Source organism: Pituophis catenifer, unplaced genomic scaffold (genome assembly GCF_029215685.1).
Source record: "Pituophis catenifer annectens isolate HBS135680 unplaced genomic scaffold, rPitCat1.0.hap2 SCAF_11, whole genome shotgun sequence".
NCBI classification, from domain to species: domain Eukaryota; kingdom Metazoa; phylum Chordata; class Lepidosauria; order Squamata; family Colubridae; genus Pituophis; species Pituophis catenifer.
In genome coordinates, this window is record NW_027256891.1 from 8032965 (window position 1) to 8060820 (window position 27856).

Consider the following 27856-nt stretch of genomic DNA (forward strand, 5'->3'; position numbering starts at 1 on the left):
TACTGTGTGTGCTGAAGTCTAATGCCGTGCCATAAATCAAACCATGCCTGTTTTCAGCTGGGCTGGGAAGAGTATGAGGAACTGAAGACAATGGGAGATTTTCCTTGGAGAAGCACAGACAATGCCTCCCAAAATATGGCTTATCCCACTCTTTGTGGCTTCATGTGAAAATTGAAATCATGCATCAGGCTACCTTTTCTCTTTCAAAAGGTGGGAAGGGAAATTTTTACTAGGAAATTGGTCCTGAGTGTGAAGCCAAGCCAAGGCACTTCATGTTTCAGAAGGGGCCTGCATGTCAATCTGTGAGCATGGGCGTGCAAACCCATGTATGCAAAAGGCACTAGGACCTAGCAGGAATCTTGGCCAAACTGGCAGGAATTTCTTGCTTGGAGCACAGACAACAAAGGCAGAGTGTAGCTGGGTTTCTTTCTCTCAGCATCTCCGCCCTGTGAGCTGAAAAAAACGGTAAGTAAAGCCTGACTTTTCCAAGCAGGGCGAGTAACGATGTCAGATGCCAATTGAAGAACAGGCTGAACCGTTTGAGCCACAGATGCCTTCATAGCCCACCACTCAGCCATTTGATTTTGCCTTTCCTTTTTCGTAAAAGTTGGCTTTTGGTGCAATTCCATTGTACATGCAGACTTCAGTAGAAAGGAGCAGGCAAGAGTGGAGTCTGCAATTTGACGGAAGGAAAAGAGGCTGGAAAAACTCCCTCTGCAGCTCAAGGGTGACAATACGAAGGTCAGGGACTGGTCATTATCACCCTGTAGAAAATGAATGGTGGGTTGGGACCTGACCAAAACTGATAGGAAGTGGCTGGGGAGCGATCGCTTTTGCTCAAGATTTGTACCTGATTGCAAAGAGCATGTTTCGCCCTGTTTCTGTGGTAGAGATGTGACCTGCATGCTAATTGTGGGAAGGCTAATGATAGCCAGAGCTTGCATCCTTCTTTTTTTCCATTATAGTCAGAGCTTGGGTTTGCATGCCAAGTTTTAAATTGCAAAAGGAGGAGATTCCTAGGATCTTAGTCTTTCTGTCATTCCCATCACTCCTCCATTGCACAAATTAAGCTAAGCCTCTCGTTCCCTGCTCTGGCTCTGAACAATGAAAGGTGCTACTTGCAGGGGTGTGACAGCAATATGGCTAGGAGGTGCCTTCGGCAATTAAAAGTCACTTCATTTTACCGGTAAGAAGGAGAGGGAAAGGGGAATGTCAAAAACCTTCCTGATTAATTGACCTTCGAATTGCATTCCAAGTGGAAACAATACTGTTCTTCCACATTAACTTCCTTGCTGCTGTTTCCATATTAACTCCTTCCACCCTTCCATGTTATCTCCTGGGCGATTGAGAATAACCCTCAAAAGTGATTGATGGCTTAGGAGGGATGTATGAGCTAAGGGAAGGACTGGGGGGACAGGAGGGGGGGGGGGCTGGCTGGCTTCTGAAACCAGCTGCTCACAAAGAAAATGGCATTGTTGCTGTGTGACTGGAGAAGAGACTTACTGATGATTCCCACCCCCACCCCCGTTTAAAAGGGGGTCCCTAGCTTGGTCACTCCAGTCACCCTTGGCCATGTTGAATCTGTTACAGATAATGGACTGGTTCTTTGGTTTGTTAGCCATGTAACTCTAGGGCATTGTCACTTTCATGTTTCCATCCATGGAAGGTGCATCGTCTTTCTTTCCTTTCTCCCCCCGCCCCCCCCACCCATGCCCCCCAGTCCACAGCCCCATCTAAACTGCAGTGAACTTCTGCTCACTCCTTACAGCTGTTCACAGATCCATCTTCCAACAGTGTCCATAAAAGGGTTTGCTGCTCCTGATAGACAGAACTGATTTCCGTAGAGAGTCCAGGAGGCTCAGTGAAATGCTTCTTCCTGGCTTTTTTTCTTTCTCTTATAAGCTGCTTTGGAAAGAGAGTTATCCCGAAAGATGGGGAGGTGGGATGAAAATTATTCTTAGAAATAATCAATCTTGATTAATTGTATTACGTAGGAGGCTCCTTCCCTCCCTAATGCTCCCAACAGTTCACTCATGCACATATGGAAAAATCTTCTCTGGTAGCCTTCCAAGAGAAGGAAAACCCAGGTGTTCCATTTCTTCCTTCCTTCCTTCCTCTTTTTTTTTTTTTAAAGGGGCCTAAATCCAAGTTCTGTATCATCAGCTTTCTTTCTCCAAAGGGTGAATTGTCTCATTGCATCATCATCATCATTAATTATTATTATTATTAATTATTAAAGATGTAATCTTCAATTTGATTTAGTTTGGGACTGGAGAAAAAACCAAGAACGTTAAGAGCTATTAAAGTAGCGTCTGAGTATATAGGCAGTTCCGAGTAAGGTAGTTTTTTGCAAAGTCAGGATATTCAGGTCTGATAAATTCAAACTTTCCATGTATCTAGGCAACCCTTTGGGTATTGCTCCAAAGGCTCCTGTTACTATTGGTACAGCCATTGCTTTCTTCCTCCACAATTGCTCAACTTCATCTTGTAGATCGTGGTATTTTGTTATTTTTTCTAGTTGTTTCTCTTCAATTCGTGTATCACCTGGTATTGCAATATCAATGAACCAGAGTTTTTTTCCTTTCCACAATAGTGACATCAGGTGTGTTGTGGGCCAGATGTCTGTCTGTTTGGATTCAAAAGTCCCACAAGATCTTGACCTATTCATTTTCAAGAACTTTGTCGATTTAGTGTTCCCAGTAATTTTTGCATTATTATTATTATTATTGATTTAATTTTCAATTTGATTCACAGTCTGGGACTGGTAAAAACTTAACAGTTCAAATCCTAACCAAGGACCTAAGAGCTGTTAAGTTAACATCTGAGTATATAGGCAGTTCTGAGTAAGGTGGTGGTTGCCTTAATTAATCACACAGTCAGCCAGATGTTTCAGACTAGGTTTGGCATTTTTGTTTACCTATCGAGTCCTTACCAAGTACCTGGGATAGGCAGATGTGGATATTTGATGGTGTTACAAATATCATCACAGGATGAAAGCTATTCCCAATAAAGACGCCATTTGCAATTGACTGATGGCCAATGGTGTTCAAGTACCTCAACCAAGTACCTTCTTAAGATGTACGATGTTCCAAGTAGCGCAGTTTTTTGCAGTTCCGCTGGTGTTATTGCAGGAAGCTGCAATTTGTTGATATATCTTATAAAATTCTTGGACATGGTACCAAGTGCCCCAATGACAATGGATATCACGGTTATATTATTATTATATACACAGAAATGACAGTATACACAGCAAATGAGATAACCATGCTGGATGATGATGATGATGATGATGATGATGATGATGATGATGATGATGATGATGATTATTATATTTGTTTTTTCTTTGCTTCCATTCTTTTCCTTCTTGTTCTGCCTCAGTTTCACATCTTTAGGGGTCACCAAGCAATGGAACTTGATTTTGGACACTTTGACGAAAGAGATAAGGCGTCCAGAAACATGCGTGGCTCCCGAATGAATGGCCTGCCAAGTCCCACTCACAGTGCCCACTGTAGTTTCTACCGCACCAGGACCTTACAGGCGCTGAGCAATGAGAAGAAGGCAAAGAAAGTGCGTTTCTACCGCAATGGGGACCGTTATTTCAAGGGGATTGTTTATGCTGTCTCCAGTGACCGCTTTCGAAGCTTTGATGCCTTGCTTGCTGATCTGACCCGTTCTCTGTCTGATAACATTAATCTGCCTCAGGGAGTTCGCTACATTTACACCATTGATGGCAACAGAAAGATTGGCAGCATGGATGAACTGGAAGAAGGTAAGAAGGACAGCATTGTAGAATAACTCCAGGAAAGGTGGAAAGATGAGGAATGTCCCCATGTTCCAGCCCAAGGAAGATGACACTTTGATCCTGATTCAGGGTGCTAAAATTAAAACTATGAATTTCAGTGATGGGAATAATTTATCTTTGGGGCGGTTGTCCAAAAGTATGTCAGAGTTCATATTTAATCCTTGGATGGATGCATATAACACTCTATATCAGTATTCCTCAACCTTGGCAACTTGAAGATGTGTGGACCTCAACTCCCAGAATTTCCCAGCCAGCATGCTGGAGTTAAAGTCCATGCCTCTTAAAGTTGCTGAGAATACCCATCTTGAAATTTAATTTCAGAGTAAGCAACATTCGGCAATCTCTGGGAAAGGCTCTAATGCTGGGAAAGCTGGAAGGAAAGGAAAGAAGGGCATCAGCATGCTGGCTGGGGAATTCTGGAAATTGAAGTCCACCCATCTTCAAGTTGCCAAGGTTGAGAAATACTGCTCTATATCATTGGGACCTCCTTATTTTAGATTCACTGCAAGTATCTGGAAATTTTGATGTGACCCACTGGAGTCATCTAAAAGTTGTCACCAAATTTTAATTTATAACTTGATAGTTTGTGGAAACTATTAAATCCTGGGGAGGATTCATGCCACTCATATATAATTTAATCTAATTTTAATCAAAGCAAGTACAGCTGTATCTTATTTTTGGACTTGACTGTACATAAGAATCAAGTGTGATCCTCACCCCTCAAATTGTACACTGTGGCTGTCCAGCCCAGCTTTCTCAAGCCTGCTTTCCTGCTGTCTTGGATTATAACTCTCATAAATCTCAGACAGCATGGGCAAGATAACTGGGGATTGTGGGGGTTGTCATCTTGTCTATTGGAAAGGATCTAGTCTAGCTTTAAAATGATTTATTCTGGTTGTGACTTAGTCAACCCCTCTGAAATCCTTTAAATAGATGGGGATCTCTTGTACATTTCTCAGTGATCCTGCCATTAATTGCAATCCCTGCAGCATGAGGAAGAAATAAAGCCTTGTTAGAATATTAGAAGTTCTAATCCACCCTGTTTTAAATATGGATTTCTTCCCCTGAAGCTTAAAATACATCGCTGAGCATACAGCATGGATGCTAATCTAGAAAGGCATGTAATTGAATGATCTCAGTCCAGATGGTGGGTGTGTTTGTGCACATGTTTCCATAACTTGCACTGGAAGTGGGATGCCTGCTCATTTAGGCGGGTGGGCTGATGTCATGTCTTGTACTGTACGTTTTCTGCCTCTCTGTAGTGACAGGCATTCCGGTGGGCTTGCAGAGAGGAGTCTCTGTGGACCATTAGTTGACTTGCCTAAGGAGGAGATATGGGTACCCATCTGTGGACCCATGAATTACATTTAGGAGACTTATCTCCCTAACGTCAGAGCATCTGTGAATCTAAATGATCCTGTCTAAAATATCTTTGCAGGATGTGAGTTTCTAGACAGGCTGCATTACCTGACCTTCTAGATTAGGACTATTACACTTTTTGCAATTTATCTGAGTATTATGAATGCAGGAGGTTGGAAGCCTGCTTTAAGACTTAAGTATGCTAATGTCCACAAACCCACATTGGTAACACCCTTTATAAAGCCTTAGTGTTTAAGTATCCTTTCTATGCATTATGTGGTAAAGCAGCTGTTCCTCCAATTCTTGGTGAGCATGAAAGCTTTGACCAAATATTTTGCAGTGGGTGTGACTGGCTGAAGGCATGTGCACTTCGCCTGTATCCTGCAGAAATGCTTCAGCATGTGTGAATGCAGTCTGTTAGATTTGTGCACTTTTTGCCCGGGTATTCATCACTCACCAGCTGATGGGCTCTAAGAGCACCGATGGTGCAGTATTGAGAAGCAACAAAGCTAAATGCAGCTTGCCTTAAAGCTTGCAAGATTAGCCAAAACGGTGGTGGGGAATTAAATATAATGCTGATGTCATCACTGCTTTGGAAATTTGCGCTAGAATGTGCTTTTTTTTTAACCCTAAAGAAAAAGCAGAATTCTATTCTTTACTGCAGTAACAATGAAGAAAAAAATCCTTTATTTCTTCTTTTTTGTAAAAAGAAAAAAAGACTGAGCTTTATGTACCTTTAGCTTAAAGGTTTTTTAAAAATCTTTAAAAATCTTTTAATCAGAGGCACTTGTTTTAAATGTTCATCTGAGAGGCAGCCTGCAGGGTGTGTCCCTTTGTCTGGAATGGATGTGTTCAGTGTGTCTCCAAAGTGCCTCTGTGCAAGCTCGGAGGGGGATGTCACTTTGGTTTGCCCCTGGGGGGTGTTTTTTGAGGGAGGGGGTCTTCAAACTCTTCTGAGCTGGGAGGGAGGGAGGGAGCGTGGCTGTTGTAATTGGCCTGCCAGAGAGAAAGTCGGCAATGGATGCAGTCTTCTCAGGAGGAAGGCTTTCCATATGGATCCAATCAATTTTATATCTTTGCAACATTACATGACAAGGCTGGAAGGAAGATCTGCCCAGAGAGATTTGGAGAGAGAGAAAAATTCTTGCCACTGTTGGAAGGGCTGATAAAATGTGAAGCACAATGAAGCATCTATCAACATGATCTTCACCCAGGTTTTAAATCTTACTTCGATGGCAGTGGGTACATCTGGATTGCAGCTTTCTATCCCTCAGGGCATAGCTGGGCTACAGTCATTGTGTTTCTGGAGATACAAGGTGGACATATCACAGGGCTTCTTCTTCAGGCTTCCCTGAGGCTTCCAGGTTCCTGAGACTCTTTACCTCTAATACCAGAGGCTACCACTTTGAATGATGTCATTCTCCTTGAAAACTCCCCAGAGCTAGAATTGAAAAGGGTGACGTCATGGTTATCTGTAAGCCACCAGAACTGCTTTGTTTATCAGCTTCTCACAGGGGATTTTGTTCTACAGGAAGTAAAGAGCTTCCACCAGAGTTAATGGAGAATGGAACCTTCTTTGTTTTCATGAATGGAATCCTTTGTCTTCATGTTGCTGAAGGCCGAATGGTTTCATTTCACACACACGCTTCCATGCTTTAATGAGATATTAGTCTTAGTCTATGCTTGCCTTTGCTTCACACAATCTCACCAGCTCGATCAAAGCCTATAGGCTGTCTGTGCTTAACTTGCTAAGCTTAGTTAGTTTTAACCTTGGTTTATTTCTCCTTGTGGCTTACTGTGTGGTACAAATTCTCTGAGGGAGGTGGTTGGTTAAGAAATAAAAAAATATAAATCAGTAAGTAAGTAAATAAGTAAGTAGGTAAGTAGTAGATAGGTAGATAGGTAAATAAACAAATGAATAAACAATCAAAAAAACAAAAATTGACCCTAGTTGCGTTAGTTGATGGTTCAGCTACAGTGCAAACCCAAGATGTGGGTAAGTATGTTGTGTGAATATGGCCAATTGTAGGATATTTCCTAAAAAGTGCTATTTTTGAACCAAGGAAATATCAGGAAATAAAATAACCCAGTTAGACCTTCACGAATGACTGTGAAAGAGATGGAAAAGGATGTGTTGGGTGAAATCTATGTGCAGCTGGAGCAAATTCTAACTAGCCATAAGGAGAGAGGAGTTCAGTAAAAGCCCCAATTGTATCTCAATTCACTGCCTGTGTATGTAGGGGAAGGAGTGGCAGAATCTGGGGCTGGAGTCAAGAGAGGGATCAGCCTAGACCCTATGTAACCACAAAGGAAGTACCATATTTTTCGCACTATAAGACACACTCCCCTCCCAAAAAAAGTGGGTGGAAATGTCTGTGCATCTTATAGAGCGAATATTGTGGGGGTGGGGGTGGGGGTGCCGGTGGCATTCACTGCCTATCACCGCTGCTGCCATTCACTCCCGCCGGGGAATGCTGGAACCTTCGCTGCCGAGCAGCTGATTGGCAATTAGATCGGCCTCCCAGAATACTGTCAATCAGCTGTTCCAGGTGGCGAGGATCACCGCCGCCAATCACTGCTGTAATTCACCGGCAGTGGCAGCAATCAGAAATCGGCCGATCAGTAGCGAATGGCAGTGGCAAACAGCAGTGGTGATAGGCGGTGGCAATTGGTGGTGGCAGCGATAGGCGGCAGTGATCCACGCCACCTAGAACAACTGATCTGCGTTATTCTGGGAGGCCAATCCAACCACCCATCAGCTGTTCGGCAGCAAAGGCTCCAGAGTTCCCCAGTGCCAGCTCAGCTCAGTTGACTGATGGTGGGCACAACGGAGCAGAGCCCTGATGAGCTACATGTTGGGACTGCAATAACATGATGAAGCTGAGCAGGCTGTTTGCTGCAAGGATGCTAGCCAGATGAACACCAGATGGATGCTGGGAGGCAGAGGCAGATTTTTTTTTCTTGTTTGCCTCCTCTAAAGCTAATGCACGTCTTATGGTCCGGTGCGTCTGCAAAAAAATACGGTAAGTCCAACCTCCCTTGAATTCTATTGATGCTTATCTAACTCCAAGCAGGTACTAACCATTAATTGAGAATCCCTGCAGATAGACACCAAGTAACAATAAATCAGTTTAATTGGGGCTTCATATGTGGACCTAGCTTCCATGCCTGATATGTTTAGGGATAAGTCTCCAAATTTACTTACTGATCTTTATTGGAATTACAAATAAAGCCTCTCAAAGCAGCATACAAAGCATATCTTCACTTTTCCCCAAAATAAACCTGTGAAGTAAGCTGAACCAAGAGAGAGGAACTGATCCAAAATTACCCTGAGAGTATTCATGACAGAACCTGAATCTTACTAGTCCTACACCACCCCAAAATCTTATTTAAGCAAAAGCAGTTTTGTAGGGTCCCTGTGAAAGAGGTAGTTGGGATGCAAAACCTCCAAGATCTTTTCCAATATTCTCATTTTCTTTCTGTTTTTTCACTCAGAACCTATGGGGCCTTTGGGAAATATTGTATCAGAATCCCAACCCCTCTTCCTTAAAGCAAGAAAATGGATGGATGGATGGATGGATGGATGGATGGATGGATGGATGGGCAGGCAAGTAATATAGTAGAAGATGGATGATTGGTGGATAGGTATAGGTGATAGATTAGATAGATAGATAGATAGATAGATAGATAGATAGATAGATAGATAGATAGATAGATAGATCCATTTTCAGTCCAAGCTATAAGAGGTTTAGAGAGACAATCAGGATTGCAAAAGACCTTTTAAAAATCACTGCAGGGAAAGGAATGAAAGGTTACGTAGGTAAAATTCTATGCATTTTCTACCAGTTTCTATTCCATTTGACGAAAATTTCCTTTAGTAATTATTTCAAAGGAGACCATTTCAACAAATTCTGATCGATGAAGTGGCTGCACCCATTTCCCCCCCATTTTCTCTACTTCTTTGACTCTGAGAAATCATTTTTCCATGGGGCTTTACTAGAGTGTGACTAGCCAAGGAAGCTAGACAGCAAATCTACCATCAAGGGTTTATAAAACTTTAATGGTGAGGTAGTCATCCATTTGGTCCCGAGAAAAAGATTTTGAAAATATCCAATAGTGGTTTTTCTGCCAGTAAAGGAGAATATTTGTAGTGTCAGGGTTGAAATGAGAGATCCTTGGTGTTCTCTGAACTTGGTTGTTTTCCTGCAGATGTTTCATTACCCAAAGTAGGTAACATTACAGGGCTAGGATGATGTTGATATATGATCCATCTCAGTTTGGGTAATGAAACATCTGCAAGAAAACAACCAAGCTCACAAAGCACCAAGGATCCCTTAGTGGTTTTCTATTCTTGTCTTCTATTCTATCCTGATCAGATTACAAAAGAGTTGAGTGGAAATACAGTTAGAATGTATTAATAATTTATTAATAAAGCCGCCCACAATCACCTTACAGGAGAGACATAAAAAATTAATTAATAAATAAAATAAATTTATATGCCACCCATCTCACTTTCAAGCAACTCTTCAACCACAGATTGAGCTTCTATATACAGTACGATTCCTAAAACTTTTCTACTAAGCCTTGGAGAAGTGTGCAGGTTTAATTTAACAATGGAAAGTGTTTTTGGCTAGAATTTGAGCCATGCATTCTAATGTGTGCTGGAGGTGAACTTGAAATGAAGAAAGACATTAATCAGCTGCACTTTATAATATATTACCAGCAATGCTACCTGATTTAGTAGTTACACTAAGATACATAACTCATATCAGAAAGCCGCTTCCCATAGTTAGAAGCTAGGTGTATGCAGGAAAACAAGGAGAAAAGATTTGATGGGAGGGAAATCTGCCAAAGATTTTTGACCCAAAGCTCAACAAAAATAAGAACAAGTATATATAATAATGTGGACTTCAGACTTAAAATGTGGAATGTAATTCTTCCTCGCTCTGCTAGAGTTTCAACAATAAAAATTCAACTTCCGGTTTGGTGTCGCGGGGATGCAGTCGGGGAAATAGCAGCGCTCTGAAGAGCCCTGCAAAAAGCCCGACTGGCAAACCGCCACTGACAGGTCTGTGGACCTACCCTCTCCTAAAGGGACAGGGGAAAAAGAGGGACCCCTTGGGTGGCCGAGAGGACCGGGCAAGTTCCTTGGAGGCCAGAGGCAACCCTCTAAGTCAGCGGTGGGGGACGGCAGCCATGGCGGCTGCCTCGAGACTGCGACAAATCGGGACAAGCAATGCGCAGGAGGAAGGAAGAAAGGATGATGTGCTTCAGAGCTGGATGAGTGACACCAATCCAGACAAGAAATAACATGTGAATAAGGATATTTACAAATAAGACCCCCAGCCTTACCTAGTGGCTGAAGATCTGAGGGGCTTGAAGATCCTGTAAAATAAGGAAAGGAGTTAAAGATCCTTTAAGAATCTTACTTTAACACTGATTGATTGGAATGAATTGCTTATTAACCAAATAGAGCTGGATATTCAAATTTTCTTGTTAAAACTGAAATGGATTTGACTTTTGGAAAAGAGAAAAGCGATAATTAAGGATTTAAAAGCCAGACAAAGAGATTAAACAGATTGCTACATAAATGTTTCAAAATGGCAATTGAAGCTGTGACTAAGTGAAAGTGTTGATTGCGGAAACTTGTTTTTTTCTGATAAGAACCTATTTGACTCGTTACATATTGTGGATTACTTTGAAAAGAACTATGGCTTTTTGAACTTTGGAGATTCCTATTCTGTCTTCTAATGGCTTTATAAAGAAAGAAGAAACACAATGACTAAATAAACTTTTAACTAACTGGCGCAGCAATAAAAGGTTTGGCGCAGGAACGGAAGTGGAGAAGCTGATGGATTTTACTGGGAACAGATTTTATAATAGAATTAAAAAGGATAAGTAGCGTTCTAAGCGTGGAAGTACTGACTTTGAATTGAAATGCTTATGGACAGATAAGGAAATGAAGAAGCAAATCAGATAGCAATGTTTGAATGTTTAATTGTTTAAATGGTTCAAAGTTTAAGTGAGCTTTAAATAAAAACAAGAAGTGCTTATGGTAAAATAAAGATAGAAAATTAAAAATAAAAGATAATTAAAATAGAAGTGGGAAGTTAAGGTGACTAAAAGTGATATTTTCATAAAAGCATAATTTGATGTAACACGTTTTAGTTTTAATTTGATAACAAAGTGGTGGATGATAATGATGATTAATTGTTAATGATTATAGATGATATACTAAGGTACACAGAGGGAAATCATAATTGAGATTGAATTTAACATATGTTGGAAATGATTAATATCAAGAAATAGATGGGGATATACCCTAGAAGAGTATAGTTGGAAACAGTGGATTAATAGACAACATATTGAAAAAGAAATTTTTAAAATAAGTTAGTAGAATAGTAGTTGGAGTTAAGGAGGAGAATAAGCTGAAAATTCAGCCAAAATAAGGTAATGCTGGAAATCAGCCAAATAATAGGTGGAGTTATGGAGGAGAATGCTGTTCAGCCAAAACAGAGCATGCTGGAAATCAGCCAAAACAATGGAAAATGCTGGAAATCAGCCAAATAAATAGTTGGAATTATGGAGGAGATTATGTTGAAAACTCAGCTAAAATAAGTAATGCTGGAAATCAGCCAAATAATAGGTGGAGCTATGGAGGAGAATGATGGAAATCAGCCAAAATAAAGCATGCTGGAAATCAGCCAAAATAAGAGAAAATGCTGGAAATCAGCCAAACAATAGGGGGAGTGATGGAGGAGAATGAGGAGAATACATTGAAGAATAATTATTAATAATTAAAATGAAATGGAAAATTTTGAGATGTCTGTGTAAAAGTTTAAGATCAAAATAGGATGAATTGGGTCTAGAAAATGAGAAAAATAGAAAGAAATTTTGATTAATAGATTGAAATAAAAATTGAATTGTATACATTTGGAAACTAAGATTTGTAGTGATAAAATTGTAAGATAAATATATAGATTAATAGATTAGACTGTTTCTGTGTTTAATGTTGATGTTAAAAGGAGCAATGGAAAAAAAATTTAGACAGAGCAGTATTGAATTTTGATTTATAATTGAATTTATAATTGAATATAAAAATGAGCTTTGCTTTAGTAGGAGATTAAGATATATGATGAGATAAGAGAAAGATTTAAATTAAGATGCTGGAATTTAGGTTAAAATTATTTGTTTTTATTTGTTAAACTAGTATACCCATGTGTGACCAGACCAAGACTTCGTTCTTGAGAAAATTTTTCTTTTTTATGTTTATGTTGGAAAAAATAAAAAAAAAATTACAAAAAAAACCCAACACCGTCAAACATCCAAATTTGCCTATTCCAGGTCCTTGCTAAGGACTCAGTAGGTAGACAAAAATGCCAAACCCAGTCTGAACATCTGGCTGACTATACAATGATCGAATAATAATAATAAATTATAATAAATTGAATACAGATGGATCGTCATTTGGAACACAACACAACAGATATCACAGTTGTTGAAAACCGAAGCATACAATTTATTGATATCGCTGTACCAGGAGACGCTAGAGTAGAAGAAAAAGGACTGGAAAAAATCACGAAATGTCACGACCTGGCCATCGAAACTACATGGCTATGGATGAAACATGTAACAGTGATATCCATTGTCATCGGGGCACCTGGTACTATGTCCACGAATTTTACAAAACATATTAAGAAATTGCAGTTTCCTGCAATAAGACCAGCGGAACTGCAAAAAACTGCTACTCGGAACATCGTACATCTTAAGAAGGTACTTGGTTGATACCTAGGACGCTGACAGCAACCCGTATCAACCATTAGCACCAGTCAATTGTATTTGTGACACATTTTTAAATGTTCAGTTGACTGAGTTTCATGTTTAATGAATAAAAGAGATAATAATACACACATTTTTTTTTATTTGATTTATATGCCGCCCTTCTCCGGAGACTCAGGGCGGCTTACAATGCGTTAAGCAATAGCCTTCATAGTTTTGTATATTTTATACAAAGTCAGCTTATTGCCCCGACAATCTGGGTCCTCATTTTACCTACCTTAGAAAGGATGGAAGGCTGAGTCAACCTTGAGCTTGGTGAGATATGAACTTGCAGTAATTGCAGGCAGCTGATGTTAATAACAGCACTGTTAATAACAGTGCTTTAGTCTGCTGCGCCACCATGCTTTGGGAAATATTCCATATTTTTATACCTTTAACCAAACAACATCTGCTTATCCCACATCATTTATAATGTTCATGCAATACTACTTTGATTAACCATGAATAAACCACAATTTACTGGGTTGGCACAATCAGGTAAGCAAACCCAAAGAAATATATTATGATGTAAGACTAGGTATGGATTTAGAGGTGGGCTATAATTTCCTGGCAGTGAAACTATCATCATTTCATAGCTGAAATACAGAAGGCAGTGCTTAGCCAACTTGAGCTGAAGCCTTAATTAATACTTGGATGAGGAATCAGCAGGGTGTCATAGGTGAGTAGGCCAGAATGAAAGATACAAAGAGAAACAGTTCACATTGATTATTCCTATTATACACAAATGGCTTTATTTAAGAAACTTAGTCTAGAGAACAGATTCCTTAAAATTCTCAAAATAACCATAGAAGATAACTGGTGCTAAATTCACCATCATTGTAGAATATTTGTCTCTAGCTGAAGTTCAGTATAAAATTCAGTAAATCAGAAATTGGTAAACTTTTCATGATTGTAATTAATATATTTAACTGAAGACTTCTATGAGTCAGTCATGAAGACTTCTATGAGTAGGTCATAAGCCAAATACACAATTTTTTCTTCCTTTTTTGGGGGTAGGGGGTGGGGGAGAGGAGATTCATGTTATTTAACTTATGTTAAACCTCTTTTAAGACTTATCTTAGCTTTCATGTTTTTACAACCTCAAAATATCAGGAAATCACACTACCGTATTCTTGAGGTCACATATAGTGGGAAAGTTTGGTTTCTATTTTACAAAAAAGTCTGAAGATGTTTCCTCTACTTGAAATCCAGAATTAAAAATAGAGGATGTTTGTGAATTTGAAGCTAGTCTCAAATTATGGATTTCCCCCCTCAGACTGGTCCAGTAGAGTTCATATATAGTTAACAAGAGGGAGCCATTTAAATGGTTTAAAAGGTGTACACAATTCGGTGCATTGTAACAGTACAAGGAAAGCTTGGAGAATACAGGTAGTCCTTGATTTTTGTTTGATCATGTGACTGTGGGGATGCTGCAATGGTCCTCAGTGTGAGAATTGACCATAAGTCAATTTTTTTCAGTGAGGTTGTAACTTTGAATGGTCCTTAAATGAATGGTTGTAAGTCAAGGGTTACCTGAATATTGTGGATTGTGTAAGGTAGATACTTGGAATAACCAATCAATCAGAATAGAGCTAGAAGGGACCTTGGAGGTCTTATAGTCCAACCCCCTTCTCAAGCAGAAGACCCTATACTATTTCAGATAGGTGGCTGCCCAGTTTTTTCTTAAAAACCCCCAGCACCCACAATTTATTTAGGCAAGCCATTCCACTGGTTAATTGTCCTCACTGTTAGGAAGGTTCTCCTTAACTCCAGGTTGCTTCTCTCTTTGGTTAGTTTACAACCATTGCTTCTTGTGTTGCCTTCTGGTGTTTTGGGAAAAAGTTGACTCCCATCCTTTGTAGCAGCCCCTGAAATACTAGAACACTGCTATCATGTCACCCTAGTCCAGTGATGGCGAACCTGGCATAGCTGGCACACCAAGCCCTTTCTGTGGGCATGCGAGCCGTCGCCCAGCTCAGCTCTACCATGCATTCACACGTGCCTCCCACCAGCCAGCTGATTTTCAGGATGCAGGGAGGAGGGGTGAATGCGGGAGGGGCGTGTACATATGCAGCGGGTGGGGGTCACGCACACATATGCGGAGAAGGCAGGAACGTGGGGGGGTGGCGCCACCCCCTGCACGGCACGTTCGTGGGCCCAGGAGGCTGCCGGGAGGCCTACTATGCTCAAAATGGGGGGCGGGGGTCGAACACACATGCACGGGGGGCGGGGCAACATGGGGGGGGTCACGCAAGCATGTGCCAGGGTTGGGGGAGCGTGGGGGGGTCTGCGTACATGCGCAGGGCCCCCCCATTACATTATAGGTGCCAACACACACGTGCACATTTCGGCACACGAGAAAAAGGTTCAACACCACTGCCCTAGTCCTTCTTTTCTCTAGACAAGCCATACCCAACTCCTGTAACTGTTCTTCATATGTTTTAGTCTCCAGGCCTTTAATCATCCTAATTGCTCTTGTCTTCACTTTTTCCAAACTCTCAACATCTTTTTGTAATATGGTGACCAACATTGGATGGAGTATCCCAAGCGTGGCTGTACTAAGGATTTATAAATCAGTATTAATACTTCATGTGATATTGATTCTATGCCTCTGTTTATATAATCAAGGATTGTAATAACTTTTTTGGCTGCTGCCACACACTGTTAGCTAATCATTAGGTGATCGTCCACTAGGATTCCAAGGTCTCTTTCACAGTTACTGTTTTTGAGCCAAGTTTCGTGTAATCTCTTCTTGTACCAAATTAATTAGTACTAATTAATTAATTATTTTAGTGATTGACTGACTGACTGACTGACTGACTGATTGATTGATTTGTGCTAATTTGTACCAAAGCCCTTGGGCTAGGTTTCTAGGATTACGTACTGTGATATTCTAAGAATTTCAGCATCTTGACTGCTCATAGGATAGGGTTACAGTTCTTGCTATAAATATCACTGGATTGGATTGGTGAGAATGCAAGTTTCTTCGTCTCTTTAAGGAAATATTTGCCATCCATTCGCATTCACCTATATCGTTGCTGCTTCTCCTACACTGATAATTTGCATATCCCTCATGTATGCCATGATGACAGATGTATTGATATATTTATACTGCCCGAATCCATTTCCTACCACAGAAAGCTCTCAAGGCAATTGACTAGCAAAAGTAATTTGAAATACACACAGCCTCATCTTTTCACATCCCTGTTCTGAAATCAAAGCTAAAATAATGAAATTAATCAGCATTTTCTTGTTGTCTTATTAAAAATGTGCTGCCTTGCCAGTTCTTCAAGGAGGGACCAAGAGAGGGAAAAAGGGGAAGAGAAAAATGCCAGCAAATATATCTTCCTGTTTTATGCTTGATTAAACCAAATGGCAAGGGGAAGAGAAGGAGATGAAATTAAATTACATCTGTATTTCATATTCTTCACTTGAGATGAAATTGGTGTTAATGCTGGAGTATCAAAAGTGAGGTCATTATTGTCTCCCATTTCCTTGAAGATGTTTAGAGCTTTTCTTTCAGAAATACTGGAATTCTTACCATATATAGAACAAAGAAAGCCCTTTTTTTGAGAATTTTACAATCAAATGTGGACAATAAAGGAGAATATTTGCATCTCAGGCTTGAAATTAGGGGCCCATGGTGCTCTCTGAGCTTGGTTGTTTTCTTGCTGAGTAGCACTGATGATGTTACCTAGTTTGGGTAATCAAACATATGCAAGAAAACAACCAAGCTCAGAGAGTACCAAAGATCCCTCAAGTGAGGACAGGTAAGCATATTTTGGCATGGTGGCAAGGCAACAGCAGAAGGGGGAGAAATTAATTTTGGCCAACACTAAATTAGCGCTAGCTTTTTTCAGTGTTTAATTGTCCACTGTTTAATTCTAGTGGTAAGGGACACTGTTTCATTTTTCTGAAACCGACAAAAATAAAATTTGGGTTCTAGCAAGACTAATCTTTAAACAGAAAAATAGCAAACTATGATGTCCAAAGAAATCTATGGTCTAAAAAGTGGAATGTGGGGAAGCCAAACGCCAGGTACGGTTTTGGAATTAGGAGACAAGTCAAAGGAAGAGAAGATGCTCCAAATATTTCTCCCAGAATCCCAAGTCATACTAGACAGAAATCCTGGAAGTCATGCTTGAGCAGAGGGTTGGACTAAAAGACTTCCAAGTTCCCTTCCAACTTTATTATTCTATGCTCTGTTTAGAATAGAAAGATACCAAGGTTGGCACAATGGCTGTAGAACAAGGGTGTCCAACCTTAGCAACTTTAAGACTTGTGGACCAATTTCCAGAATTTCCAAGCCAGCATGGGGAATTTTGGGAGTTGAATTCCACACGTCTTAAAATTGCTAAGGTAGAACACCCTTGTTCTAGAATATTCCAGTTTGAGATCCTCTGTAGAAGACTTTTTGCTACTTAGAATAAAATAGAATAACAGAGTTGGAAGGGACCTTGGAGGTCTTCTAGTCCAACCCCCTGCCCAGGCAGGAAACCCTACACCACTTCAGACAAATGGTTATCCAACATCTTCTTAAAAATTCCCAGTGTTGGGGCATTCACAACTTTTGCAGGCAAGTTGCTCCACTTATTAATTGCTCTGTCAGGAAATTTCTCCTTAGTTCTAAATTGCTTCTCTCCTTGATTAGTTTCCATCCATTGCTTCTTGTTCTACCCTCAGGTGCTTTAAAGAATAGTTTGACTCCCTCTTCTTTGATATTGGAACACTGCTATCATGTCTCCCCTAGTCCTTCTCTTCATCAAACTAGACATACCCAGTTCCTGCAATCGTTCTTCATATGTTTTAGCCTCCAGTCTCCTATTCATCTTTGTTGCTCTTCTCTGCACTCTTTCTAGAGTCTCAACATCTTTTTTACATCATGGCGACCAAAACTGAATGCAATATTCCAAGTGTGGCCCTACCAAGGCATTATAAAGTGGTATTAACACTTCATGTGATCTTGATTCTATCCCTCTGTTTATGCAGCCCAGAACTGTGCTGGCTTTTTTGGCAGCTGCTGTACACTGCTGGCTCATATCTAAATGGTTGTCCACTAGGACTCCAAGATCCCTCTCACAGTTACTACTATTGAGCAAGGTACCACATATACGGTACCTGTGCATTTTGTTTTTCTTCCCTAAATGTTGAACCTTGCTTTTTTCACTGTTGAATTTCATTTTGTTAGATAGCGCCTAATGTTCAAGTCTGTCAAGATCCTTCTGTATCTTGAGCCTATCTTCTGGAGTGTTGGCTATTCCTGCCAGCTTGGTGTCATCTGCAAATTTGATGAGTTCCCCATCTATCCCCTCGTTCAAGTCATTGATGAAGATGTTGAAGAGCACTGGGCCTAAAACAGAGCCCTGAGGTACTCCACTGCATACTTCCCTCCATGTAGATGCAGTTTCATTGAGGACTACACGTTGAGTGCGGTTGGTCAGCCAATTATGAACCCATCTGGTGGTGATGCTGTCTAACCCATATTTTTCTACTTTATCTAGTAGTAGGATATGGTCTACTTTATCAAATGCTTTACTAAAGTCCAAGTAAATTATATCAACAGTATTCCTCTGGTTCACTAATTTTGTCACTTTGTCAAAGAATGCAATAAGATTAGTCTGGCATGATCTGTTTTTGACAAACCCATGTTGGCTTTTGGTTATTACTTGGTTTGCTTCTAGGTGTTCGGTGATTCATTGTTTAATTATCTTTTCCAGAATCTTCCCTGGTATTGAGGTCAGGCTGTTAGGTCTGTAGTTTCCTGGATCTATTTTTTTCCCTTTTTTGAAGATGGGAATAACATCAGCTCTTTTCCAATCCTCTGGCAGTTCCCCTGTGCTCCAGGATCTTTGAAAGATGTAGTTCAGTATTTCTGAGATCTCGTCTGCCAGTTCCTTCAGAAGCTTGGGGTGTAATCCATCTGGTCCTGGTGATTTGAACTCATCTAGGGTAGACAGGTGTTCACTTACCATTTTCTTCCCTATTTTAATTTGTGTTCGTAATGTTTTTTGTGGTGCTACTTTTGATAGGTTGGACTGTTTTTTCCTTTTGTGTACGGACAGATGCAAAAAATGAGTTAAGTAGTTCTGCTTTCTCCCTGTTGCTTGTCACCTTCTTGCCACTTTCTCCCAGCAATGGGCCAATTGTTTCCTTGATTTTTTTCTTGTTTTTAATATGTTGGAAGAAGCTTTTTTTGTTATTTTTTTACTTTAGTCATAAGCCTTTGTTCATTGTGAGCCTTAGCTTTTCTCACTTCATCTTTACAGCTTCGGGCTATTTGCTGATATTCTGCCTTAGTTATTTGTCCCTTTTTCCACTTTTTATACTTGTCTTTTTTGTCTTTCTGTTTGTTAGAGAGTTCTTTATGCAGCCATGCTGGTTTCTTTTGAGATCTATTATTTTTCTTCTTCATTGGTATTGTGCTAGACTGGGCTTTTATAATCTCACTTTTCAAAATTTCCCCAGCTTCTTGAGTTTTCCCCTTGAGGATTCTCATCCATGGAATCCTTCTTAAGCTCTCTCTAAGTTTATTGAAATTAGCTCTCTTAAAGTCTAAGACTCTAGTTTGACAAGTAGTAGAACACTACTTGTGTTTGCATAATGTTGAATTCCAATATTGCGTGATCACTTATGCCTGTTTCTATGAAATTTGTTCTCCAGGAAGCCCAGTTGTCTCCAGTTGTGCCCTAGCATAAAAGAAAAGGCTTTTTCTCTTAGTTTTATCAACCTTGCCCTGAGTTTCAATACTATTTTTCCAAATAATGTGAAATATTATTAGTTCCCTTACTATGTTTGGAAATCTTCACTAAAGTGGTTGTATAAAAAAAGTAAAGATTCCATCAAATTGAACAAATCTGCTCCTGCTAACCTCTTGGACATACTTTTTTCAGCTGTACTTGTCATTATGTTCTTGGATTTTACACAAATTCCTGATTGTACAGAAAATTGCAGGTTGCATATCATGATTAGTCAGGAAGAAAGGTGTAAAGCTTTTTGTTGTTGTTAATTGTGAAGTTGTGTCCGACCCATTGTGACCCCATGGACAACATCTTTTGCCCTCAATCTTTCCCAGCATTAGGCTCTTCTCCACTGAGTCCTTCCTTCTCATTAGGTTACCAAAGTATTTGAGTTTCATCTTCAGGATCTGGCCTTCTAAAAAGCAGTCAGGGTTGATCTCCTTTAGGACTGATTGGTTTGATCACCTTGCAGTGCAAGAGACTCACAAGAGTCTTCTCCAGCATCATAGTTCAAAGGTCTCAATTCTTTGGCACTCAGCCTTTCTTATGGTCCAACTTTCACAGCCATACATTGCAACTGGGAAAACCATAGCCTTGACTTTGTGCACTTTTGTTGGCAGAGTGATGTCACTGCTTTTTAGTACGCTGTCTAGATTTGCCATAGCTTTCCTCGCCAGGAGCAAGCTGCAGTCCCCATCTGCAGTGATCTTGGAGCCCAGGAAAATAAAATCACTACCACCATTTCTTCCCCATCTATTTGCCAGAAATTGAGAGGGCTGGATGCCATGATCTTAGTTTTCTTAATGTTGACTTTCAAGCCAATTTTTGCACTCTCCTTCTTCACCCATATCAAGAGGCTCTTTAGTTCCTCTTCACTTTCTGCCATTAGAGTGGTATTATCTGCATATCTGAGGTTGTTGATATTTCTCTCAGAAATCTTAATTCCAACTTTTGATTGATCTAGTCCCGCCTTTCTCATGATGTGCTCTGCATATAAGTTAAATAAGCAGGGCGACAGTATACAGCCTTGCCGGACTCCTTTCCCAATTTTGAACCAATCAGTGGTTCCATGTCCAGTTCTCACTGTTGCTTCTTGACCCGCATATAGGTTTCTCAAGAGACAAATAAGATGGTCTGGTACTCCCATCTCTTTAAGAACTTGCCACAATTTGTTGTAATCCACACAATCAAGGGCTTTAGCATAGTCAATGAAGCAGAAGTAGATGTTTTTCTAGAACTCCCTAGCTTTCTCCATGATCCAGCGTATGTTGGCAATTTGATCTCTAGTTCCTCTGCCTCTTTGAAATCCTGCCTGTACTTCTGGTAATTCTCGATCCACATATTGCTGGAGCCTGGCTTGTAGGATTTTAAATATAACCTTACTAGCATGTGAAATGAGTGCAATGGTGCAATAGTTTGAACATTCTTTGGCACTGCCTTTCTTTGGAATTGGAATGTAAACTGACCTTTTCCAATCCTGTGGCCACTGTTGAATTTTCCAAATTTCTTGGCAAATTGAATGTAGCACTTATACTGCATCGTCTTTTAAGATTTTGAATAGCTCAGCTGGAATACTGTCACCTCAACTAGCTTTGTTGTTGCTCAGATTTCCTAAGGCCCATTTGACTTCACATTCTAGGATGTCTGGCTTGAGGTCAGTGACCACCCCATCATTGTTTTCAGGGATGTTAAGCTTGTTCTTGTATAGTTCTTCTGTGTAATTTTGCCACCTCTTCTTAATCTCTTCTGCCTCTGTTAGGTCTCTGCCATTTTGGTCCTTTATCATGCCCATCTTTGCATGAAACGTTCCCTTCATATCTCAAATTTTCTTGAAGAGATCTCTGGTCCTCCCTATTCTATTATTTTCTTCTATTTCTTTGCACTGTTCATTTAAGAATGCATTCTTATCTCTTCTAGCTATTCTCTGGAATGCTGCATTCAATTGGGTGTATCTCTCTCTTTCTCCCTTGCCTTTCGCTTCCTTTCTTTCCTCAGCTATTTGCAAAGCTTCCTCAGACAGCCATTTTGCTTTCCTGCATTTCTTTTTCTTTGGAATGGTTTTAGTTGCTACCTCTTGTACAATGTTGAGAATCTCCGTCCATAGTTCTTCAGGCACTGTCTATCAGATCTAATTCCTTAAATCTATTTCTCACCTCTACTGTATATTCATCAGGGATATGATTTAATTCATATCTGGGTGGCCTAGAGCTTTTCCCTATTTCCTTCAATTTAAGCTTAAATTTCACAACAAGAAGCTCATGATCTGAGCCACAGTCAACTCCTGGTCTTGTTTTTACTGACTGTATAGAGCTTCTCTATCTTTGGCTGCAGAGCACATAGTCAATCTGATTTCTGTGTTGACCGTCTGGTGATGTCCATGTGTAGAATCATCTCTTGGGTTGTTGGGAAAGAGTGTTTGCTATGACCATCATATTCTCATGACAAAATTCTATCAGCCTGCACCCTCCTTCATTTTGCACTCAAAGGCTAAACTTGCCTGTTATTCAGGTTATCTTTTGGCTTCCTACTTTAGCATTCCAATCCCCCATGATGATAAGGACATCATTTTTTTGGTGATAATTCTTTAAAGTGCTGTAGGGTTTCATAGAATTGGTCAATTTCATCCTCTTCAGCACCAGTGGTTGGGGCATAGACTTGGACTACTGTGATATTGAATGGTTTGCCTTGGATTCGAATTGAGATTATTCTGTCATTTTGGGGATTGTATCCCAGTATTGCTTCTCCTACTCTTTTATTGACTATGAAGGCTACTCCATTTCTTCTGAGGGATTCTTACCCGCAATGGTATACCTGATGGTGATCTGAATTAAATTCAGCCATTCCTGTCCATTTTAGTTTGCTGATTCCTAAGATGTCGATGTTCAGTCTTGTCATCTCTTGTTTGACCACATCTAGCTTGCCTTGATTCATGGATCTTACATTCCAGGTTCCTATGGACAATGGAGTGGTTTGCCATTTCCTTCTCCAGTGGATCACATTTTGCCAGAGCTCTTTGCTATGACCTGTCCATCTTGGATGGCCCTGCACGGCATAGCTCATAGCTTCATTGAGCTACGCAAGCCTCTTCACCCCAACAAGGCAGTAATCCATGGAGGGGCTTTAGTACAGGCCAATGTACTAAATTGGCCTGTACTAAAGCTTCAGTACAGCTTCAGTATAGGCCAATGCCAGATGTCATCATAGAAGCAGTGTTCTATGGGCATCTGGCCAGTAAATGCTCAACTCCATTGTCACCCAAACTCCACCCTGATTCAAGGTCATTTAAAAAAATGCTAGATGTCATTTTCTCCTCTGAAAGATATACTGTACCGTGTTTCCCTGAAAATAAGACTCTGTCTTATATTTTTTTGAACTTCGAAATAAGCGCTTGGCCTTATTTTTGGGGAGGTCTTATTAGTTTGGGGCACATGGAGGAAACCAGAGGAAATGCTGGGGACCGGCTGCACATGCATTTAAATATTTTCAGGTTTATTTTCATGGGGGCCTTATTTTAGTGCATGTGCTCAAAAGCCCGATTGGGCTTATTATCAGGGGATGTCTTATTTTAGGGGAAACAGAGTATTAGATTTGGGCTTCTGTTATTATATTGTATTCTTCCTGTTTGGGAAGGAATACATAAAATCTGGAGATAATTTAGAGGAAAACATTATAGTAAACAGTAGTAACTGTGAGAGGGATCTAGGTATCCAAGTGGACAATCACTTAAATATGAGCCAGCAAGTTGCTGCAGCTTCCATAAAAGTCAGGGCAGTCCTAAGGCTGCATCAATAGAGGGATAGCATCAGGATCATGAGAAGTCGTACTACTGCTTTATACTTGCACTTGTAAAACCTCTTTTGGAATACTGCATCCAATTTTGGTCACCACGTTACAAAACCGATGCTGAAACTCTAGAAAGAGTGCAGAGAAGAGCAACAAAAATGATTAGGGGACTGAAGCTAAAGTGTATGATGAACGGTTGCAGGAAGTGGGTATATCTAATGTAACAAAAAGAAAGACAAGGGGTGACATGATAGCAGTCTTCCAATATTTGAGGGGCTATCATAGAGAAGAGTGGGTTGACTTATTCTCCAAAGCACTTGAGGGTGTGACAAGAATTAATAGATGGAAACGTATCAAAGAGAGAACCCACTTAGAATTAATGAGAAATTTCTTGAGAACAATTAATGCTTAAGCAGGAGTTCTGAGTAGAAGACTTCCAAGATCCCTTCCAACTCTATGATTCTATCATTCTGTAACTTTCCATTGAGGAGTTGACATCCCTTTTCTTAATGTCTTTTGAGATTTGAAAATGTGCTTTTCTTCTCCCTTATTTTCACAACAAATGTTTGGTAAGTCAGGAAGCCTCACAGCACTGCCTTGTCAAACAATGATGGTAAATATAAAGAAAGAAGGCACGGCCAACAACTTAACATGTTTTTTCTAGAATTTGGCTCTTCACTGCCCTGCGTTCATTCCACTTTGAGTATTACCACCCCTAGCCCCCAACAAGCTGGACATAGCTGAAACAGAGTGAATTTTCAGCCACATCAATCATTCACAGATCCTGATATAGAGCAGAAACATGACACAGAAATTTACCATCTCCAAATGCCCTTTGGAGAAGGACTTCTCTGGGCAATGGATTAAATTGCCCAACAAAACATATCCTTGATTAAAATCTATCAGGCTCTTGCCACAACCTATCAGTTCTCCTTGACAATCTATTGAATGTTCAGAGAGACACAACTGTTGGATAAAGAATCATGCAAACCCTGAAGCTCAGTCATTGCTCGGTCAAAAATGGGAGAAAATCCTGTATCCTTTCTCCATAGCTTGGGAAGATGCCAGAATATGAATGTTTACTGAATTCTTGTCAATTGTTGTTCAGGTCGCTTAGATGAAATTGCTAGCAAGTTTTGAAGGCTATCTTGAGCTCCTGGAGGAAGAGTTATTAATATAATATAGTATTTGCAGATGTCATTTCAGTCAGGGACATAGAGCAGATAAATGACTAATAAACCTCTTAATAATTTGTGTTAACAGAATAACAGAGTTGGAAGGGACCTGAGAGGCCTTCTAGTCCTACTCTCTGCTCAGGAAGGAAACCCTATACCATTTCACATAAATGATTGTCCAGTCTCTTTTTGAAAGCCTCCAGTGATGGACCACCCATAACTTTTGAAGGACAAGTTGTTCCACTGGTTAATTGTTACCACAATTAGGAAATTTCTCCTTAGTTCTAGGTTACTTCTTTCTTTGGTTAATTTCCATCCATTGTTTCTTGTCTTGCCTTTTGGTGCTTTAGAAAATAGATTGACCCCCCTCATGTTTGTAGAAGTCCCTCAAATATTGGAACATTGCTATCATATACCCCCTATCCTTTTTTTCATTAAACTAGACATACCCAATTCCAGCAATCGTACAACAATGTTGTAAGATGTCCAGAGTTGTTGTACACGAGATGGGTGGCAAATTAAAAATAAAATAAAATAAAATAAAATAAAATAAAATAAAATAAAATAAAATAAAATAAAATAAAATAATAAAATAAAATAAAATAAAATAAAATAAAATAAAATAAAATAATAAAATAAAATAAAATAAAATAAACAAAACAAAACAAAACAAAACAAAACAATAAAATAAAATAAAATAAATAAAATAAAATAAAATAAAATAAAATAATAAAATAAAATAAAATAAAATAAAATAAAATAAAATAATAAAATAAAATAAAATAAAATAAAATAAAATAAAATAAAATAAAATAAAATAAAATGAAAGACAACAACTATTTCCTATTTCCTTAAGGTCTAATCATAGAAAGACATTTTTTTAAAAAAAAGACCTTTCTCTCCTTCCACACAAATGGAGGCTGCTGAAATACAGGGAAAACTGGGGCTGGCTTTTTGCATGAAAGGATGGATGAATTTGGTTCTCATTACCTCTTTGTAGCTTGAGAGAAGAATCTGGATACTATAATCCTTAATATATGTTCATTTGCATCAATAAAATTCTACAGCAGTGGTATCCAGCCTTGGCAACTTTAAGACCTGTGGACTTCAACTCCCAGAATTCCCTAGCCAGCATGGGGAATGGATCTTCAACGTTGTTGGAGTCAATGATTTTAGGCCATTTCCCTATTCATGTCTTCCAGCCTCATCCAGCCTTCCTGAGGCAGCATAAAATCTGTTCATATTATTGTTGTCTCAGCACAATTGTTGGCGGTCTCTAGAGCAGTGTTTATCAACTTCAGCATCTTTAAGATATGAGGACTTCAATTCCCATGCTGATTGGTGAATTCTGAGAGTTGAAGTCCACACAGCTTAAAGCATGCTGGCTTTCATGCCTAAAATGGAATTTGAACTCATTGTCTCCTGGCAATTTGCCTAAAGTCATCAGTCAACTTTTTTTCTTTTTCTTTTCTATTTTTCCTTTTCTCTTTTTCCTTTTCTTTCTCTTTTTCCTTTTTTCATGCTTAGGGTAGGACTAGAACTCATCATCTCCTGATTTCTACCCTAATGCCTTAACCACTAGACCAAAATTGCTGGGATGAATGTTCCTTCTTGCTGTTCGATAACCTCCTCCTGCCAGCGTACTTTCTACCTTTCCATAGACATAGATATAAGCCACAATGACATCATGCCCATCATGACATCCCAATGTTCATTGGGGAATTTGCCCAACGTCATCATCCTTGTATGACCCTCGTGACCCCAAATGTCTTTTTTTTCTTTCTTCTAGGTAGGCAGACACACTTTTAAATAAGCAGATGGCTGTCTACCATTTTATTTTTCTAAGAATACAGAAGACATGAAATCAGTGTTTTCTTTTGCAAAAGATCCCTCCCTTGTTTTTTTTAATTAAAAGGATGTATTAAAAGCAAAGTCAGGGAACGAGATGAATATCAGATGAAATGTCATTGAGAGAGAGAATTGCTGGAGATAGCAATTGTGGAAATAGAGATGTGGAGATACATATACTACAAAGGGTGACAAGCAATCATTCTTCCTGTTAACCAGTGGTGAGGTTCAGCTGGTTCGGGCTGGTTCGGGTGAACCGGTTGTTAAAATTCTGCACTGGCCCTGCCCCACCCCGTCTAGTCACTTCTCATCTTGCCCACTCACCCAGCATAGCTGCTGCTGCTCTCTGTCTGGCTCCCTCGCTTGCTTTGATCACACGGTCTCTGAGGCCAGCCAGCTTGCCTGCCCTTGCTGCCACGGCTGCATCCCACACAGCGCTCTTCCTGCAGCCCAGATCAGCAGCCCTGATCTGCCTGGGTGAGCCTGCAAGCAAGCCTGAATCCCGGCCTAGCTGCCTCCCACATGGCCCAGCCAGTTTGCCTACCTTCCCCCGTGGCCTACCATGTGGCTGTCACAGAGGCGGTCCCTGCCTCTGCCTTCCTTTGCCGATCTCCTTGCTCACCTAAACTAGAGTCACCCAGCTGCCTTGGCCTGCTCCCACCCGCTCCAGAAGCAGAAGCCTTGAGGCAGAGGTAAGCGCGGCCAGGCACCCCCTCCCATTTCTCTTGCCCTCCACCTCCTACTGCTTCTCTCCGCCTCAATCTGTTCCTCTCCCTCAGCCTCCTACCACTTCTCAAGGCCCGAGAAGCCTCAAGAACAGCCCTCCATGACGGAGCCCTTCCTGGGGAGCAAAGCCTTGGACAATCTGATTTGTCCTGAAGGCCTTGAGGAGCTGCAGACTATCCATGTGCCTCCGCCGGCCCAAGTGCCCTGCCCTTCAGATCCCAATGGGGCCAGTGCCCGGTGGCGGTGGCGCTCCGAGAGGGCGGGCAGATGTCCTGGGGCTGCACTTGTGCCCCAAGGGCTGCCAGCATCAGCCTTACCTTCACAGGCAGGCACGCACTGGCCCCGTTAGAATGTGAAGAGCATGGTATTCAGGCCAGCGAAGGTGCATGGAAGATCTAGAAGGTAAGGCCAATGCTGGCGATGGGGGAGGGAGACCCACTGCGCTCATCCGAAGAGCCGCCTCGGGAGGCACGGCGAGGCTTACTCACCCTTTGGGCCTGGCATGCTAGGCTTCCATGGGACCTCTGGGTGACTGCCACCCTCTTGCCTTCTCCTCCACCTCAGGTCCCGCTGTCAGTGGCTCCAGAAAACCCCAACTCCGAGTAAAG

At 40.5% G+C, this 27856-nt stretch overlaps 1 protein-coding gene across 2 annotated transcripts in view; it reads left to right on the forward strand.

The window, feature by feature from the left end:
• The first annotated feature begins 454 nt into the window (after positions 1 to 454).
• Positions 455 to 27856, forward strand: part of DCX (doublecortin) — a 142433-nt gene continuing 115031 nt past the window's right edge. The window contains exons 1-2 of one of the 2 annotated variants that reach the window (XM_070951882.1): positions 455 to 465; positions 3379 to 3769. In XM_070951882.1, the coding sequence (XP_070807983.1) occupies positions 3406 to 3769 (364 nt within the window). In that variant the 5' untranslated portion in view covers positions 455 to 465; positions 3379 to 3405. Of the gene's footprint in view, positions 466 to 3378; positions 3770 to 27856 lie in introns of those variants that run through there. The other variant, XM_070951881.1, reaches the window with a different exon arrangement.